At 40.1% G+C, this 14,457-nt stretch overlaps 1 protein-coding gene across 2 annotated transcripts in view; it reads left to right on the top strand.

Annotated features, from left to right (window-relative positions):
- DMGDH (dimethylglycine dehydrogenase) overlaps positions 1 to 14,457 on the top strand; it is a 74,538-nt gene that overhangs the window by 12,620 nt on the left and 47,461 nt on the right. For both annotated transcript variants that reach the window (XM_010834596.1, XM_010834597.1), the window contains exons 5-7: positions 2,216 to 2,420; positions 9,018 to 9,266; positions 11,926 to 12,124. In XM_010834596.1, the coding sequence (XP_010832898.1) occupies positions 2,216 to 2,420; positions 9,018 to 9,266; positions 11,926 to 12,124 (653 nt within the window). The remainder of the gene's footprint in view (positions 1 to 2,215; positions 2,421 to 9,017; positions 9,267 to 11,925; positions 12,125 to 14,457) is intronic.

Consider the following 14,457-nt stretch of genomic DNA (forward strand, 5'->3'; position numbering starts at 1 on the left):
GCAGCGTGGTTCACATAGTGGGCTCAAGACCATCCAGTTAGAAAGTTGGAGCAGAGATTTGCACCTAGGCTCTCTGACTCCTTTATACCTACTACCTCAGGGTATCAGGCAGGGCTGTTCAGGGAAGCAGAGGCTTGTGTTTCTCCCTGGTAAGTCCGGCAGTGTCTCTGATCCAAGAGAGTTCATGGCTTTGATCTGGGAGCTGGGGTTGTTTGCCTCTGGGAGTCTTTACAGGCTGCTGCACTCCCTTGTCTATAGTTTTGTGTGATTCCAGTGCGATGGCAGTTTGGTGTTGCATCGCATCGTATGCATTAACATTCTGCCACCTCTACTAGGAAGCATATTCTGTTTATATGTCAATCTTGGGGTGCTTTGCTGCAAGTCCTCACCATCACAGATTTTTCTCAAGAAAATTAGGCAGTGGGAATATGTGGGAAGAGTATTCTCTGCATATGGGCAGGGTTCCAAATCAAATAGATAGAGGATCACTGCATAAGGACATATCCATTATAAAAGACCAGTGTGATGTGTGTGTGTGTGTGTGTGTGTGTGTGTGTGTGTGTGTGTTAGTCACTCAGTCTTGTCTGACTCTGCAACTCCATGGACTGGAGCCCACCAGGCTCCTCTGTCTATGGAATTCTCCAAGCAAGAATGCTGGAGTGGACTGCCATTCCCTTCTCCAGCGGTTCTTCCTGACCTGCATTGTAGGCAGTTTCTTTACCATCTGACTAACCAGGGAAGACAAGTGATATTTAGAAGTTTACAATAATACAAATGCCATTGAAATAAAAATTCTCTTGCACTAAACCTGTAACCAGAGATTGGATTAGTAATCAAAACTTCCCACAAAGGAAAGCTGGGCCCCAGATGGCTTCACTGGGCCCAGACATTAAAGAAGAATTACTACAATTCTTCACAAAGTCTTCCAAAAATAGAAGAGAAGTGAACCCTTTCCAACTTAGTCTATGAGGCCAGAATGTATACCAAAACTAGACAAAGATGTCATGAGAAAAGAAAGACCTGTATCTCTTACGAATACTGATGTAAAAATCCTCAACAAAATACTAGCCAATTGAATTCAGCAACTTATAAAAAAAAGATTCTTTAGCATGACCAAGTGGAATTTATCCCTTATGCCGGGTTAGTTTTAACATCTGAAAAATCAACCAATGTAACTTTGGATAAATAGAATAAAGGATAAAAAACACATGATCATCTCAATAGATGCAGGAAAAAAAAAATTGACGAAAGCCTCTTGCCCATACTTGGTGCTTAATAGATTTTTGTTGAATAGGTGAGAACTAAGTATATATTTCACTGCTCCCTCCTTGTTTCATCTGAGCTGGATTCTTCTTTGTTTCTCCCTCAGTATCTCAAGCCCCAGCACAAAGTAGGTATTTAAGAACAAGTTGTTGAATGATTTAATCAAGTACACATTTCCCCGATACCAGTTATATATTTAACATGTGAATTTATTAATAATATTAAATAATTAAATATAAATAACTGATCAATTAGTATTAGATTTGACTACAGATGTCAGAAACCAAAATAATAATGCTTAGACAAGATAGGTGTTTATTTCTCTTTTATTTAGGTAGTCCAGGGCTTGAATGGTGACTCTTCTCCATGAAGGCTTCAGGGACCCAGTTGCCTTCTAAATCATTGCCCTGCCATTCGTAGGGTGTGGCTCTTTTGTTCTTATTCCAGGATGGCAGCTAGAGCACCAACCATCATGTCTGCCTCACAGGCAGCAGGGTGGAGGAAGGGACAAAGAAGGGACAAGAGGCATATGCCAGTTGTTTTTTAAAAATGATTCATGTGACTGTGATACTTTCATTTGCATTTCATTGACCAGAATTTTGTAACAGTTTCAGTTACCAGCTGGAACGAATGGCTGCCAGCTATTGGACACTCTTTGTTCTTAGTGGTTATGTGTCTAAAAAAACATTTGTCTTCCATTGCTTTCTAGGGGAGGCAAGAATGAATGTTGGAGACAATTGCAAACTTCTTTCAAATAGCTTGTTTACTTGGCTCTAAATGTGATTCCTACCTAGGTCTGACCTTGGACAAGGAAAATAAAGAGAAGATGGAGCAATCTGATGCCATGATGCATTTTTAAAGTTAAGCTTTACTAAGTATTTGCTGGCAGGATAGTGAGTGAGTATATATATATAAATTCATTTGAATATTGACTCTTGTATGATCCATTTAGATTTTAGCTGGACTGTATAATCCTGGAGATGGTCACATTGATCCGTACTCTCTAACTATGGCCCTGGCGGCTGGGGCTAGGAAATATGGTGCCCTTTTAAAATATCCTGCCCCAGTGACTTCTTTGAAACCAAGGTCAGATGGAACATGGGATGTTGAAACACCACATGGATCTATGAGAGCAAATAGAATTGTGAATGCTGCAGGTAAGCATCTTTTCCAATAGTGGGTTTTTGTTTTTTTTCAAGTGGCAAAGAAATAAGATATTTAGCTATAAAGTAATGTTTTATACTCTAAACATTGTTATGAAACACTGTGATGCTCTCATGTTGAACATTTTGTCTGTTTCTGAGCTACAAATCTCTCCCTCCATCACCTTGTTCTTCATATGTGAGATATGATGCTGCCCTTGGTTATCCATAAGAAGCTGGTTTTCCATCTTATTCTGTTCCGGGTCATATTTTGCCAAACTATGCTTCTTTTTCCTTCCTAAATTTTTGCCTTCTTTACAATAATAACCAAATTCTAATGTTCAAATTCATGAGCATTGTCTTTTTGATTTTTAGAGCAAATTTGATCATTTGTATCCTTTCTCATCCATTTTGATTACTTGACTCTATTCAAAAAACTTTTAACTCATTAAATGTATTGCATAATCTTTTCTTTAGTATGCTCTGTTACAATTTAGACTCAGAATGTTGAAGCCAAAAGGGATATTTGAGATAATCTAACAACTCACTCATCTTCCATTTGTGAAGATCAAAGTCCAAGAAGTTTATGTTTATTGCAAAGTGACAATTATGCTAATTGGCAAAATGACAGTTGTGTCAAAACCAGGACTTGAACCTGGGTCTTTGGATTCTTGAGTTAACATACTTTCTATCAGGTCCTTCGCCTATGAAGTAATTTTCAAATAACACACTAAAAATAAATTATTGTGCAAATGAAACTGCTTGTGCAGTCTAACCTGGGATAATAATTTATATTTACCTATGGTACATAATGGTTAATTTAAAACCTAAAATAAGCATGAGGCAGCTGTTGATTTTCTCATGGTCTGCTCTTTGAGTCATTGCTTATATTTACAAAGTGAAAACAACCTTTATTATTTATCAGATCAGATTATATGCCATGAGAACATGCCAGAAGCAAGTACTCTTAGGATTCTTTCCTTTAGATTGTATCTTCTGTTTGATGTTATTTTTTTAACAAAACATTTTTAGTGACCCTGGAAAAAGTAATGTCTTCAATATTTAAGAGTTTATGTTAGTATTTCTGACTCTTTCCAATCCATGCTCCCATTTGTAAAGCATAAAAATCTCATTCTTTGCCATCATTTGAAATTCTAAATAATGTAAGATGACTTGCCTAAAAAATAAAAGCAAAAGCATTGCTTTGTTTTTGAACTTCACTTGCCCCGCCCCCAAGGAAATCTCCAACCCTCCCCCGCCCCCCATCACTGTCCTTGGGCACACCTGGTCTAAATTCTGCCAGAAGATCTAAGGCAATAAAACTGTTCGTTCTCTTTTTCCAAGTAGCAAAAATTCTTTGTCATCTTGCAACTTTCTTTATGGTCTCATGAATTCAGCCTCTAAAAACATTTGACAGTTTTCATAGTGATAGTAAATACTAAACAGACATTCTCTGACTTCTTATCCAGCACCTGTGACAGACATTGCTCATTGATCACTGAACTCATTTCAGAGAGACTTGGACAAACCCCATGATTTTTCTTACACAATGGTTCAGGCAGCCACATGCTCTTAACTGTTTTGAGAAATAACATAGAAGACCTTAATTTAACACATTTATCTCTTATTTTCCTAAAATGGATAAATATTTATTCATACAATTCATTGCCATCATAATATTTCTTTTTTCTAAAGCACAATTTGTGAGGAATAAGGAATCATTGAAGAGAAAGAATAATTTCCAAAGAGATCTGACCTAAGTCTAGGACATTGGTTACCAAATGAGGTATTCTGTGCAGCTGTGCAATCCTGTGGGGTGGCCTGGGCAGAGGAGAACAAGAGCAGGAGGTCCTGGAGAAATATTTCTGGTGCTGGCCTCAAAAACCAAATCCCAGAGCAGCATCAGAAAAAACTGTTCTTCAGATGTCCTGCTTCTGAATGCCTTTGCTCCTGATGCCTTTAACTCAGCCACATCTGAGTTCCATCCTCAGGTCTTGATAACTCCAGGTAGCTCCTTGTTCACAGTTATATGAAGAACTGTGTGCTTGTGCACTTGGTTGGTCAGTCGTGTCTGACTCTTTGCGACCCCTTGGACTGCAGGGCACCAGGCTCCTCTGTCCATGGGATTTCCCAGGCAAGAATACTGGAGTGGGTTGCCGTTTTCTTCTCCAGAGACTCTTCCCGACCCGGGGATTGAATCTGCTTCTCTTGCATCTCCTTGATTCTCATGCATTAGCAGGCAGATTCTTTACCACTGAGCCTCCTGGAAAGCCATACAAAGAACTGTGTTGTCTCAATTCTCAGTTCTTTATGCCATTCAGATCACATCTCAGCCCCATATCTTTTTTTTTCCCCCCTTTTCTTCTCCATCTTTTCTTCTGTTGGTAAACATTATTGGAGAAAATCTAACTTATCACATATTAGTAGTCTGTGGAAGGTATGGAGGAGTCTGTTTTTTTAAAAACACCTTTCTAAAGTATGGAGGTTCCCCTAAATGTAAGCCTTAGCAATTGGGGGTGAAGTTTTGGATATACCCTCTTCTGTTCTTCAAGCTAGCAATGATTGATTTTATGAATAAAAGCAACCATCTGCAGAAGGCATTGTACTGACATGATTTAGAATGTGTGTCTGATGGAATGTTTCCCAGAGTTATTTGGTGAGACCAAGATGTCTCATAAATTTCAGAGCTAGCCTTCTGGCAGCTCTGAAACCTAATTAACATCACTGGGATATAGATTGGAAATAGAACCAAAATGTAAAAGATGTAAAGGCCGCTATTAGTTACTCAACTGCACCATGACCATGGGAGGCTGCCAAGTCTTCAGGATACCATGAAAAGGGAAGTCTAAAAGCAAAAATTTTTCAGTTTGCTGATGTATCTCCAGCACTGTCCAGGGCAGTGGGGCTCTCTTGACCAGAGACACATTATTGCCAGCTGTGTGACCTGGGAAAATTGCCCATTTGTAAAACAGATGTGTGTGAAAGTGTTAGTCATGTCTGACTGTTTGAGACCCCATGGACTGTAACCTGGCAAGCTCCTCTGTCCATGGAATTCTCCAGGCAAGAACACTAATTGCCATCTCAACAAGTTGTTATGATCAGTAAATGAGCTAATAATGCGAAGTACCCAGATAAGAGACTTCCCTAGTGGCTTAGTTGGTAAAGAATCTGCCTGCAATGCAGGAGACCCAGGTTCCATCCCTGGATGGGGAAGATTCCCTGGAGAAGGAAATGGCAACCCACTCCAGTATTCTTGCCTGGGGAAATCCCATGGACAAAGGAGCCTGACAGGCTATAGTCCATGGGGGCGCAAAGAGTTGGACACAACTTAGCCACTAAACCACATAGAAAGCACTAAACAAATTCAGTAGAATAATGATAATAATTTTGATTACTATAATTATTTCCTGGAAGACCTATGCCCTGGTCTGGGAAACACTAGCATTGGGTGTATAGCTTCTTGGTACCCGCCTTAAGATTTCCCCGCTCCTTTCAGTTGCTCTGTGGTCATTCAGCATACATTCTGCTGGTAACCTGACTTCCCACAGAGCTTGGTTTTCAAGCTAGGTACATAAGAGTCACCATGAGAAGTTTCCCAGGTGGTCTGGCTGGGAAGCTGTATTTTAAACAAGGCTCCAGGTAGTACTATACTGTCGTATCAGATGGACTGTAAATATCTTTTGAGAAACACTGTTATATCAGTGTTTCCTGTATATCTTGTTCCTTCAGAAGAGGGAATGTGGGAAGCTTTTTGTTGAGCAAGCAGAGCTGAGGAACTGTTTCTCACCCTGCTGACCTCTTGGTGTGCAATAGGCTAACCTGCCTTTAACGTTGCTCTGAACACAGCTTTGTTCAGATCCTTGGGGATCCAACCTGAGCTCCAGAGCAGCTCAAAGGCAAGGGCAGGAGCTATTTGCTGTGATGCCTGATGATGAATGTTTCTCTTGACCTCATTTCCAATCTACTCATTAAGCCCAAGTTAACACTGTAAATTTTACTTCAGAATTTTCCTAACATGGTAAATCAGAAATGTGACTGGGTCATGCCAACATGAAGTCCAGTATTCAGCCAAAAAGAAGTGCTTAATTTTGTCCAGGCTTTGCCTCAGAGAATGTCACTGTATAAACCATCTACTAGAAGTAAACTTGTCCACAAACCTGTACTGTTCATTTAAACTCCGTTTCTATTAATCACTGCATTTTTAAAATGGAAGCCATTTCTAATGATCATTTTTATTGACTCTTCTATGTTTTTCCGATGATAATGGTAGATTATAGAAGATTCCTCCACACTTGTTTCTCTTCCCTTTGAACTTGGTCAGTGGGTGATCTAGCAAGGGTTAACGTGTAATCCTGGCAAGATTTAGGTTAACTTGATTGACATATAGAGGAAGAGAATGCCAACAAACATCACCACAGTGTAGGGGAAGACAGTGTAGGGCTTGCTATGGGATTTGGAGTAAGATAGTTATATGATGCTTATACATACACTTCCACTTTATTTTAATGATGAAGTATATTAACAAGCAAACAATTAGGTTCAGAAATTTGTAAATATGTTTGAGTAGGACAGAATTTATTTTCTTTAATTTTTGTTTTTAATTGAAATGAGCTTATTAATTACTGCAGTGGTTTGAAATGCTAGGCTAAATATTTTGGCTTTTTATATTTTAAAACTGCTCCAGTGCATATAACTAGAACATGTGGCTTTACTATATTATCCTGCAAAGTCTTGATATTGATAATCTACATCTTTCTATTAACAAGAATAAATTAAATCTTTAAATTATTCAAAGACCAGCAGGCAGCTCTAATGCCCCCAGGTAAGATTTTTGGTTTGCAAATGGACACCCATTTCTGTTATCCAAGTATGACCAGCTTAGCTGTCAGGCTAAAACAAAACAAGAGAATCCAAGAGTGATGTTTGGATGTCCCATAAGAGAACAACATCAGGGTTTTCATATTCGATTGATAATTTGTGTCTGGCTCTGAACTTCATAGTGACAGAGACTTCAGGACTCCTTACCAGGTTGCCCCCACCAAAAAGATAACCAACAACAACACCCAGAAATAGTTAAAAGTTCAGAGAATGCAACCTCTAAAGAAATAACTTGGGGAAGATTCCCTAATCATTAGAATGATCATTCAACATTATTATGAAACAAGCAAACAGGACCCACCATCCCCTCAGTAAATCATTGGTGGGTCAGGTGGCCCTGTATCCCTGACAAATAATTGCTTTTGTCATTTTAGGTTCTAAAATACCTTTATTCAGTTGAATATGTCTCAGATTTTTAGAATAGTCTTTCTGTAGCCAGAAAACCAATAAGATGTGACCACTCCAGAGTCTCCCAGTATGAGCTTGGGCATGTCTCCTTATCATTTTGGACTTTAGCTCCACATCTGTAGACTGAAGAGTCACTGAGGAGGGGAGAGAATCAAGGGTCCTTTCCGCCACAACTTATCTGGTTCTGTCTTTTGCAATTAGAAAAAAGTAATATTAGTTACTAATATTAGTAATATTAGTGCACAATGTTCCCATGCACACTGTGAAGGGAGAAGCAGGTTGTGAGAATGCTCACTTACCTATGGGCCCGCTCCCCTTTGCTGGGGCACTACCTCCCTCCTGCTCAAGATGCCTTCTGCCTTTGCAATAAAGGGTCTTACAAACATATCCAAACTAAACTTTTAATATAACAGAGAACTTAAGTTGTTATCTTTCCCAAAGTATATACATTTTCAAATTTTAAGTTGACAGAACAATTCTGTATTTGTAGAATTTTAGGCTTCCAGGAGTTGAAGAGAGGAGAGTCTGGGGGATAGAGGGCTGACTAGCAGGGTTTTATTATGCATATTATTCTGCTGATCACAGCTACACGGGGTCTCTTTCATTGCCTGACCTCCCTGTTATACAAGTAAGGTCAGTCCATTACTGTCTTTTTAATATTTGTGACATTTTATTTATTTGGGTTGTTTATTTTTTCCTTCAAAGAATTTTTTCCCCCATACCTTTGCTTATAGGCAAAATACTTTTTCAGGAATGGAGTTCCCTTAGATTCTTCAGAACTCTGGGGTGGTATAAAATATTGTCTTCTCTTCCCCCATTCAGTTTTGCAATGACAAAAAGTGTAAAGTTGTTATGGACATTCATTTCTTAAAAATTAATTTTAAGGAAGAATAGTTGAATTTCAAAGTTGGGCTAATTAATTCTGTACAGCAAAGTGATTCAGTTATATATGTATATACACACATATACTCTTTTTCGTATTCTTTTCCATTATGGTTTACCACAGGTTATTGAATATAGTTCCCTGTGTTATACACTAAAACCTTGTTGTTCATCCATCCTATACACACCAGTTTGCATCTACTAACCCCAAACTCCCCTTCAGTCCCTCCCCTTCCTTGGCATCCACAAGTCTGTTCTTTATGCCAATGAGTCTATCTCTGTATCATGGATAAGTTCATTGGTGTTGTTATGACGTTCTTTAGACTTTGCCATGAGTACTGAATTCTTCTAAATATTTTATTTTAATTGAAATAGCCATATCAATGGCATCTGTGGTACATTTTTATGTGAAGTGACATCTTCTAATACTTTTTCTTATTTCAGGATTTTGGGCTCGTGAAGTAGGTAAGATGATTGGACTGGAACATCCTCTCATTCCAGTTCAACATCAATATATTATCACATCGACCATCCCTGAAGTGAAAGCTTTAAAGCGAGAACTCCCGGTGCTCCGTGACCTGGAAGGATCATTTTACCTCCGACAGGAAAGGGATGGGCTTTTGTTTGGTCCATATGAAAGTCAGGAGAAAATGAAGGTTCAGGACTCATGGGTCACCAGTGGAGTCCCCCCAGGTGGGTTCCGCAGATAGAGGCGTGTGCAGGTCAGACGCATATATGTTGTCCTTCCCATTGATCTGGGTTGTTTGTAGAATGAGATGACACCATGATACTAGACTATCAAATAGATAACCTGGAACATTGGAGGTGAGGGCTTTGAGGTAAATTCTGTTCTCATATCCCTTTGAACAATCACAGCAGGAAGTAAGGAAAGAGAGTTGGTTGTAGAAAGGCTGAAAAAAAGTTCTCCCCTCTGCTTTGGAAAGCCCCAGGTAATTTTTACCTGGCCACACCAACCTCCTGCCTCCCCACTTCCTTCTCGCTCCTCTGCTTACTTGGTTTAGTTTTTAGATTTGTACACAGCTCCTCTTGTGCTTTGTCAGTTGGTAACACAACAGGTATCAGAGATAGGCATGCAGCCTGTTAAGAATGAAAGCCTTGAAATCTACAGCAGAACAGGATAGGTTGAACTGCGAACTGAAGCTGTCTCATGCTGCATAAATGGATGTGGAAAAAGCTTAGGCCTCCTTGCTAACTCAGGAGGTACCATAGTTTCTCTTTCAAGTTCTGTAAGGGAGAAAAGAACCTGTTGTATTTATTTACTTTTTTTTTTTTTAATTTTTTCATGAAACTTTTCTGCAAAGCCAGATGAAGGATTGGGTCACCTAAGCAGGTATCTTGGGTTTTAATCTATCAGTTCAGTTCAGTTCAGTCGCTCAGTCGTGTCCGACTCTTTGCGACCCCATGAATCGCAGCACACCAGGCCTCCCTGTCCATCACCAACTCCTGGAGTTCACTCAGACTCATGTCCATCGAGTCAGTGATGCCATCCAGCCATCTCATCCTCTGTCGTCCCCTTCTCCTCCTGCCCCCAATCCCTCCCAGCATCAGAGTCTTTTCCAATGAGTCAACTCTTCACATGAGGTGGCCAAAGTACTGGAGTTTCAGCTTTAGCATCATTCCTTCCAAAGAAATCCAGGGCTGATCTCCTTCAGAATGGACTGGTTGGATCTCCTTGCAGTCCAAGGGACTCTCAAGAGTCTTCTCCAACACCACAGTTTAAAAGCATAAATTCTTCGGAGCTAAAATGTCATTGGCACAAAATATTATAGAGAGTATGAAGAAATGCAGATAATAGTGCTGTCTGGAATTGTACTTTGATAAGCTGCTTGGGCTACAGAATGAATCCCTCCCTCCTAGTCTTCAAAGAACATCTTTGCCCAGTTACTGCACATGATAAACCACCTTCCACAGACGTCAGGCCAGCCAGTTAAGGGCTTGGCTTTGCACAGTGGGCTCTGCACTCTTGGGCCTGAGGGGAGTAGCTCCGATCCCAGAGGGAGGGCTGAGCTGCCACCTGGGAGCCTACCTCTAGGTCCTTCCCCTGTGCCGGCAGCCTCTCCGCCACATAAATGTTGAAGAAATATTTAAATAATTCTGGTTGGAGGAAGAGCCAGATTGTTGGCTGGCCCTGGGTGCCCACATGCTCGGGTCTAACCCGCATGATCTGCAGGCCTCCCTGACCCGACATATTGTCCACAGAGGAGCAAGAAGCGGCTGGCTGGCTGCTGTGCGGAACGCCGCCAGCACCGCTGGAGGCATTCTTCTAGCAGCTCATCCGTGGCCCTGCCCCCAGTCATGGTGCCTTTCACAACGGAGGAGACGACTGTGTCCCAAGACCTTGACTCTTCCCAGTGTTCTAGTCCTTGATGTGTGTGTGGCACAGGGCTTGAAGAATGAGGCCTCCTTGCCATTCCTTCCCTACTGAGAGTTAAAAGGTGTCTGGAGTCCATCATCTGCATCTTAAAGTGGTTTTCCATTTATCCCCAGTGTCCTGACATGACTTTGTAAACTCCCATTTGCCCTTACTTGAGAGGATGAAACAGAATTTTATAGTTAATTCAAGGATAAAAGATCTCTCTTGACAAACCAAGTTATTATTGTTGGTTTTTAAAATTGTGATTGGATTAAATACTGGAAACTGCTAATATGAATAAAATAAAATGTTCTATTATAAAGGTTACCTTTCATGATTTAATGTTTCAAGAAATAACTATTATTCTCAGTATATAATATGGTAATATAACAATACTCATCTACTGATATCAAATATCAAACATAGAATTTAAAAAGAAAGAAGAAAAGTAACTTCCTTATAGACCATCTTTAAATGCAAGCTTGGATTCAGGGATTTAAGTCACTTTGGAGCACATGTCAGGACAGGTGTGGTATCCTCACCGCAATGACATTTCTTTTTTCTTTTTTTTAAACTTTTTATTTTGTACTGGAGTCTAGCTGAAAACAATACTGTGATAGCTTCAGGTGGACAGCACAGGGACTCAGACATACATATACATGTGTACTCTTCCCCACGCTCCCTTCCCATCCAGGAGGCCACGTAACATTGAGCAGAGTTCCCTGTGCTATACACTAGGTCCTTGTTGGTTATCCACTTTAAATAAGGCAGTGTGTACATGCACATCCCAAACTCCTTAATGATCCCTTCCCCGGCCCCCTGACCCACCCCGCAACCTAAAGTTCACTCTCTAAGTCTGTGAGTCTGTCTCTGTTTTGTAAATAAGTTCATTTGTATCACTTCTTTTTAGATTCCACATATCAGGGATGTCACACGATATTTCTACTTTTCTGTCCGAACACTGGCATTTCTTTTCAGGTTTTGGAAAGGAGCTCTTTGAGTCTGATCTAGACCGAATCATGGAACACGTTGAAGCTGCCATGGACTTGGTTCCAGTCTTGAAAAAGGCTGACATCATCAGGATCGTCAACGGTCCCATCACCTATTCTCCTGACATTCTGCCTATGGTGGGGCCCCACCAGGGGGTCCGAAACTACTGGGTGGCTGTAGGTTTTGGGTGAGTATCTCTCTGTAACTCAACACTGATTCGAGTTACATATTTTAGAGAAGTCTTGCCCCATAATCTCAGGCCAAAAATGGAAAACGGGGGAGAGGCGAAGAGTTCTCCCTTTCATGAGCAACGACATGAAAGGAATAAAAACTTTCAGTCTTAAAACTTTGACTTGTATAGGTTTGACAGATTTGTTCACAGACGGGCAGTGATTTCCTGGAATTTTCCCTTTGCATATTTCTTGCCATTTCCATTATTTATGTCTCCTTTCATACTGTGAAATGTTCAGATAAATGAATTTGCCCCACTTTTACATGGATGTTTTCATAACACAATATGACAAAGATAATTTAAAATATCAAATGTGTAATATATCTGATGCAGTTTTCACCATAATTCATATTTGTTCAACATGATTTGTTTCTTTATGATTACTCAAGCTGCTTACTATTTATGGTTCCATTATGCATTTGATCTTTCATCTCTAACATTTTGTCCCATTAATTTGGTGAATATTAATGTCAAGCCTATTTTACTGTCAGATCACAGTTTCTAATATTCTATTTTCCTTCCCCATTTTGTTTGGCCATTTATTCAACTGATGTTTGGTGATTGGCCAGCTTTGTGCCAGGTCTACTGCTGGGCACTGGGCTAGAGCTGAGAACAAGGCGGGAAGTCTGACCAGAGGCACAAGACTGCTTGGGGTGCTGTTCTTCTAGGATGGTAGAGAGGTTGGGGTCTGAACTAAGGAAGCAGCAGTGGGGACTGAGAGATAGGAAGCAAAATTACTTAGATTTGATGACAGATTGCATTAGGTTTTAAGGGAGAGAGAAAAGGAGCAAATGATGGCAACCTTTCCAACTTACTCCTGTGGTTGCTGAGGTCAAAGGAAGCAACAACCAGGAAGATAATGAGTTGAATTTTTGACAGTGTTAAGTCTTCAGAACATCCAGAGGTAGAAAACCAGATGGAGCTATGAATCTGGAAGGTATAATGGAACTGGGAGCCTAGGGAATCACCTGTAGAGTCAATACGTAGGCCTGTGCATGTGGGAATGTTTCTTTTGTGCATCCCTCTTACATCTTCTTTGGAGAAATGTCCGTTTGTATACTTCGCCCATTTAAGAAATTAGATTATTAGTCTTTTTATTGTTAAGTTGTAAAAGTTCTTTATTCTAGATATAAGACCCATATCTGGTACATGATTTGCAAAATTTTCCCCATTCTGTGGGTTTTTTAATTTTCTTGATGATATCCATTGAAGCACAAAATTTTAAATTTCCATGAAGTCCAAAATGTGTATGTGTTTCTTTTTTTGAATGTAGTTTTGATATCATGTATAAGAAACTATTGTTTAATCCAAGTTAATGAAGATTTATACCTTTATTTTTTTCTAAGAGTTTTATAGTTTTAACACTTACATTTAGGTCTTTAATCAATCTCGAGTTAATTTTTGTATGTGCTGTGAGGTAGGTACACAGCTTGATTCTTTTGAGGATAGCCAACTGTCCCAGCATCACTTGTTGAAAGACTGCTCTTTACTCACTGTGATGTCTTTTTTTCTGATGTTGCTTCTGACACCAGCACTTAGTTCTCCAGTTCTCTGACACCAACTGAGTGTCCTACAGTTTCACTTCAAATCTGCTGCTCACTCTCAGGGTGCAGACCCCACTAGTTAAGGACTCAGTCTCACAAAACCATCCTCACTTCAGATGCCAGTTTCAACTTCCAGGGATCACCTGTCCTTCTGACTGAATGGCTAGAGATTTGGAGGTTCCTACAACCCCTCCTCAGTTTTGATAATTCACTAGAATGACTCTCAGAATTCAAGAAAAACTTACTTAGTTTTACCTGCTTATTCTACAGAACGCAGCTCAGGAGCAGTGTGTATGGAAGGGGAGCGCAGGGCAAGGTCTGGGAGGGAGGACCTGCTGCAGGGCCTTCGTGAGCCTCTCTGGTGCATCATCTTCTAGCACTTCAGTCGATTCACCAACCCAAAGGCTCTTGGAATGCCGTGGTTTGGAAGTTGTTGTAGAAGCTTCATTACATAGGCACCATGGATTAAAACCACTGATCACTGGTGATTGAACTTCTGGTGGCCAGCCTCTATTCTGAAGCCTTCTGGTTCCCCTGCCCCCTCTCCATGGAGCCAACTGTTAGTGTAGCATACAAAAGAATATAAATTCCAAAAGTGTTAGGAGCTCTATGCCAGGAACTGAGGACAAAGGCCAAATATTTATTTTTTTATTGTCCCACAGCATCCTTGTAAAAAAATCAGTTTATCATATAAGTATGGATTTATTCCTGGACTTTCGATTTTATTCCTTAGTCTGTGTGTCT

Source organism: Bison bison, unplaced genomic scaffold (assembly GCF_000754665.1).
Source record: "Bison bison bison isolate TAMUID 2011002044 unplaced genomic scaffold, Bison_UMD1.0 scf7180017864034, whole genome shotgun sequence".
Classification (NCBI taxonomy): domain Eukaryota; kingdom Metazoa; phylum Chordata; class Mammalia; order Artiodactyla; family Bovidae; genus Bison; species Bison bison.